The sequence below is a fragment of the Coffea arabica genome, chromosome 6e (genome assembly GCF_036785885.1).
Source record: "Coffea arabica cultivar ET-39 chromosome 6e, Coffea Arabica ET-39 HiFi, whole genome shotgun sequence".
NCBI classification, from domain to species: domain Eukaryota; kingdom Viridiplantae; phylum Streptophyta; class Magnoliopsida; order Gentianales; family Rubiaceae; genus Coffea; species Coffea arabica.
In genome coordinates, this window is record NC_092321.1 from 24,590,663 (window position 1) to 24,595,305 (window position 4,643).

Below are 4,643 nucleotides of genomic sequence, written 5' to 3' on the forward strand. Positions count from 1 at the left end.
ACTCCGCGATACGAAGACTGGGTGAGAAGGTCCACCGCACAAGGGAAACAGGATGAACCAGCCGAGGAGGTGAAAAAGTTGAAAGCCATTATCGAAGCGAAGGATAGGGAAATTCTGCAGTTAAGTAAGTCTGCCGAAGCATACAAAGGGATGGCGGAGCAAAACAAGCAATTGTATGAAAATGAACGAGAAAAGCGCCAAGAGCTGAAAAGGAAATGCGGAGAATTATATGACCAAGCTGAACGTGTTAGAATTCCATATGCTAGGGAAACAAGGGACTCTGTATTAGATAGGCTTAGAAGTTTTGGCAAACTTGTACAGAATCGTCTTCGTGACATGATGTAAATATTGGCAAGTTTATCAATGAAAGCGATTTTCCTTTTGCACTCATTTGGAATTGTTGTCAAAAACAGGTTTGTGTTACGGGTCCCATTTCGAAGGTGTTGCATCATGCTAGGCCTACCCTTGGCACAAAAGGGTCCCCCCGTAGGACATGCATCCGAATTTTTGGAACATCTATTAACTCTTGTCTTTTTCTTTTTCTTTGTTTTATTTTTGTTAAAAAGGCTAAGCCAGGGCTAAATCTAAAAGCACGTCATTTCGTATTTTCAGGTAATATTTAAACATAGCTTCTCGTCGAAGCCCCATCATAACGCGATCCCGAAGTCGAGCCCAAAGGAATCGTGTAGACATGAGTACTCAGCTAGAGTCGTCTGATAAGACCGCTGCAACTACCCAGCCGGAGGCCACAAGTCCCGGGGTTCAGTTGACTGAATTACTCACCAAATTTGGGGAAATGGCGTCTGAGATGGCCGCCCAGAAGAAGTTGATCGACGAGCTCATTAGTAGCGGAGTGCACCCCGAGCCTGCGCCCATCAAACAACCGGAATCCGAGCCATTTGTCATTCCTCCCATTCAAACTACTTTTGAGGGAGTTTTCAACCCACAGTATACTTACACTCAAAATCCTCCGTTCTATCCTCCCTATGGGCAAGGATTTCAGACTCAAGGCGGCCAAGGTGGTCCAAACATGCCTCCGGATCGACAAGCTTTTTATCAGACTACCGCAGAGCCGTTTGTGCCGGAGCACACTGTTCAAACCAAGCCAGAAGTGGGGGAGTCGTTTGCCCCGATTGATCTGAAGTTACTTAAGCGGTTGGATCGTTTCGATGAGTTCATCCGGAAAAGCCAAGGTTCAAGCAAGCAAGGGGTGTTAGACTACGATGATTTGTGCCTGTTTCCAAATGTGCAGCTGCCCGTGGGATTCAAGACCCCGAAGTTCAACAAATATGATGGTACGGGCAATCCTAAGACGCACTTGCGTTTGTTTGCCAACAAGTTGGGCAAACCGGTGGATGACGAGAACTTGCCATTAAGATTGTTTCCAGAGAGTCTAGAAGGTGACGCTCTCGATTGGTATTCAAACCTAAAGCCAGAGGAGGTGAAGACTTGGCTTGATTTGTCCAACGCATTCATTAGACAATACGAGTATAATTGCGAGCTAGCACCGATCAGGACTACTTTGGAAAGCACCAAGAGGCGACCATCTGAAGATCATAAGACATACGCCAAAAGATGAAGGAAGATAGCTGCCAAGGTCGAGCCTCCGATGACCGAAGATGAAATCATTCGCACTTTCATAAAGGCGCATGATCCTCCATATTTCGAGGAAATTTTCCGTATGACTGGGTGTTCATTTGCTGCGATTGTGAATAAACTCGAAGAGTACGATGATTTTGTGAGAGCCGGAAAAATTGTTAACGTTTCTGCCTTAAAATCACAATTAGAAGCGTTGCAAGGGCAAGGAAGCAGTGGGAAAAAGCCGCAGTTTAAGAAGAAAGAGGGGGATGCAACCTTTATCTGGAACCAGAACCCTTCACCCAAACCCTGATACCAACCCAATCCAACCTACCAACCACATTACCCTTATTATTCAAACCCGCACCATGTATATACTACCAATATCCAGCACCCTCGACCTCGCCCAAGCTATCCTAACCCAACTATAGCCCCTTTTCAAATCTCTCAACCAAATCCACCCCAAAACCGACCTCGCCCTCCATATAACCCAATATTTCCTCCCCCAAATAGACCTGTTTACAACCCTCCTCAACCTCCTGAACCTTACAACCGACCCCCTAGCCGTACATTTACCAATTTAGGCAGGCCTCTAGACCAATTGTATGACCAGTTAAAGGCCGCCGGGAAAATTGGTACGGTACCCCCTCCTACCTATCCATATGGCATGCCCGCTTGGTATAACCCGCAAGCTGTCTGTGCTTATCATTCAGGGGCACCCGGACATTCAACTTTGGATTGCAAGGCTCTTAAGCATAAAGTTCAAGATATGATTGAAGCTGGAGAGATTGTAATCAGGAAAAGGGAGACACAAGGACCGAATGTAAATAGGAACCCCTTGCCTGAACACGCCAATACCATTGGGGTCATTCTGGACGACGCAGAGTATGAGGAGCAAGTCCAGAAATTGGCAAGGGAAACTGAGGTGTTTGGGGTCACAGAACCATTTGTAATAGAGGTGCCATTTGAGGAGGATAAAAGGCCTTTTACTTTGGATCTCACTCTAGCTGAAAGCAAGGCTTTGGAGCCGGTGGTCGTCGAATTCCCAGAGCAGGAGCCTGTTCTAAGTTTGAAGCAAGTACCGTGGAATTACAATGAACCTGTCGTACAAATTGGAGAAAGGTCGGTTGCCAAAGAAGAGGTGTCAGTGGTCACTAGATCTGGGAAGATTGCAAGTCCATTTGGAGCCACCATTCCGATTCAAACAAATAACCCCGAACTGCCCGCTAAACCAACAGTTACTGAGAAGGAAGCCTTTGATTTTCTTAAAAGGCTCCAAAGAAGTGAATATAATGTGGTCGAGAAGCTAAGCAAGTCGCCCGCCCAGATATCCATGTTGGATTTGCTTCTTTCTTCGGATATGCATAGGGATACGTTGCTCGAAGTGTTGACTAAAGCTCAAATCCCTAAAGACATTCCAGTTGCTAATTTCTCACATATGATTGGAAACGTGTTATTTACAAAACAAATCACTTTCTCTGATGATGAGTTACCGGCGGAAGGCATTGGTCATAACAAGGCTCTGTACATAGCTGTGAGGTGCAACGGAAAAATTTTGCCAAAGGTGTTGATTGACAATGGGTCTGCGCTTAATATCTGCCCTTGGAGTACCTTGGAAAAGCTAGGTTTGCAAGATGTCAAGCTGAGGCCTTCAGGGACCATTGTGAGAGGTTTTGATGGAGCACAAAGGGAACCTATAGGAGAGGTGGATTTAGTCATCGAGATGGGGCCCGCACAGTTTCAAATAGCTTGCCAAGTTATGCACTTTCCTAGTGTTTACAATGTTTTGCTTGGAAGGCCGTGGATTCATAAGTCCGGAGCTGTGCCTTCTTCGTTGCATCAATTGTTGAAGTTCATAGTAAATGACAAGTTGATAACTATCTTTACTGAGGAGGATTGCCTCGTGATTGCTAATTCTGGGTTCGAAGAAGATAGTAGCCAAAACGCCACAGTGACCCCTCATAGCACAGCCGATATCATCTCTGTAAGTTGGATAACAAAAGAGGAACGAGCTCTGTCAAAGGCCAGTGTCATGATGGCTAAAGAAATGATCCGCGGAGGATATGAGTTTGACAAAGGGCTGGGACGTGATCTACAAGGAATTCTGAAGCCAGTGCAAGTTGTGGAGAAAAAGGACTCATTCGGCTTGGGTTTCAGACCAACCGCTAAAGACATCAGAGAAATGAACGAATGCAAGAGGGCAGAGAAAGAAGGCAGGCAAAAGGCCCTTGATATTCCACCACTGCATTATACTTTTCCACGACCAACCGAGGTGATCACATCAGAGACTAACCCAGTTGACAGAATCGAAACTAGTCTGGCTCAATTGTTCATTGGGGCAACATTTGAAGGTAATTTCCCAGATGAGACCGAGTTTCCTGACATCCCTGAAGGATCAATTTCCAATTGGACAGCCGAATTTCTGCCCATTCGGAAGGAGTTTCGGTAAACCTAAGGGGATTTGTCATTCATGCGAATTCATGAAAATACTTCTGCATCTGTAAATAGCTAATGAAAGCATCTTTACCTTTAACTAAAGTTTGCACGTGAAAATATTGTTAAGTTTTCATTTCGTTTCCGCTTGTTTTTGGTTTTCGCTTTCAATCAAAGGCTTTATGCAAATATACAAGTTGTTCTTGCCATATTGATTTGTTTATTCGCTTATTTATGTTCCTATCATATTGCTTGTCCATTTGTTTGTTGTATATTTGTTTGCTTATTATCCCACATTCGTTAATTCTTTCAGATGGCCAAAAATAAAACCATTTGACCCTTTGGATATCACTATTCTGGAATTCGATAATGGCAATCTCTATATCACTCACGACTTGGAGGTTTGGGAATCCGAGCTCCAAAGCGAGAGTGATAATGAGGAGGTATTTGATTCTTTTGCAAAGGATCTTGAACAATACGAGGAGAAACCAAAACTGAACCTGGAAGAAACAGAAAAAATTAACATTGGCACTAAAGATGAAGTTAAAGAGATGCAAATTAGTATTCATTTGAATGAGGGGCAGAAAAGGGAGATGCTTGAATTTTTGACTATGTATCAGGATGTATTCGCA

General features: G+C 44.2%; 1 protein-coding gene across 1 annotated transcript; it reads left to right on the forward strand.

Moving 5' to 3' along the window:
* Positions 1–2,347: 2,347 nt before the first annotated feature.
* LOC140009811 (uncharacterized) lies at positions 2,348–4,027 on the forward strand. Its single transcript, XM_072056138.1, has one exon. It carries the CDS (start codon positions 2,348–2,350, stop codon positions 4,025–4,027), a length of 1,680 nt encoding a protein of 559 aa, XP_071912239.1.
* The last annotated feature ends 616 nt before the right edge of the window (positions 4,028–4,643 follow it).

What these genes read in the sequence shown, in the direction of transcription:
- LOC140009811 (XM_072056138.1), top strand. Translation starts at nt 2,348, where the DNA reads ATGATTGAAGCTGGAGAGATTGTAATCAGGAAAAGGGAGACACAAGGA.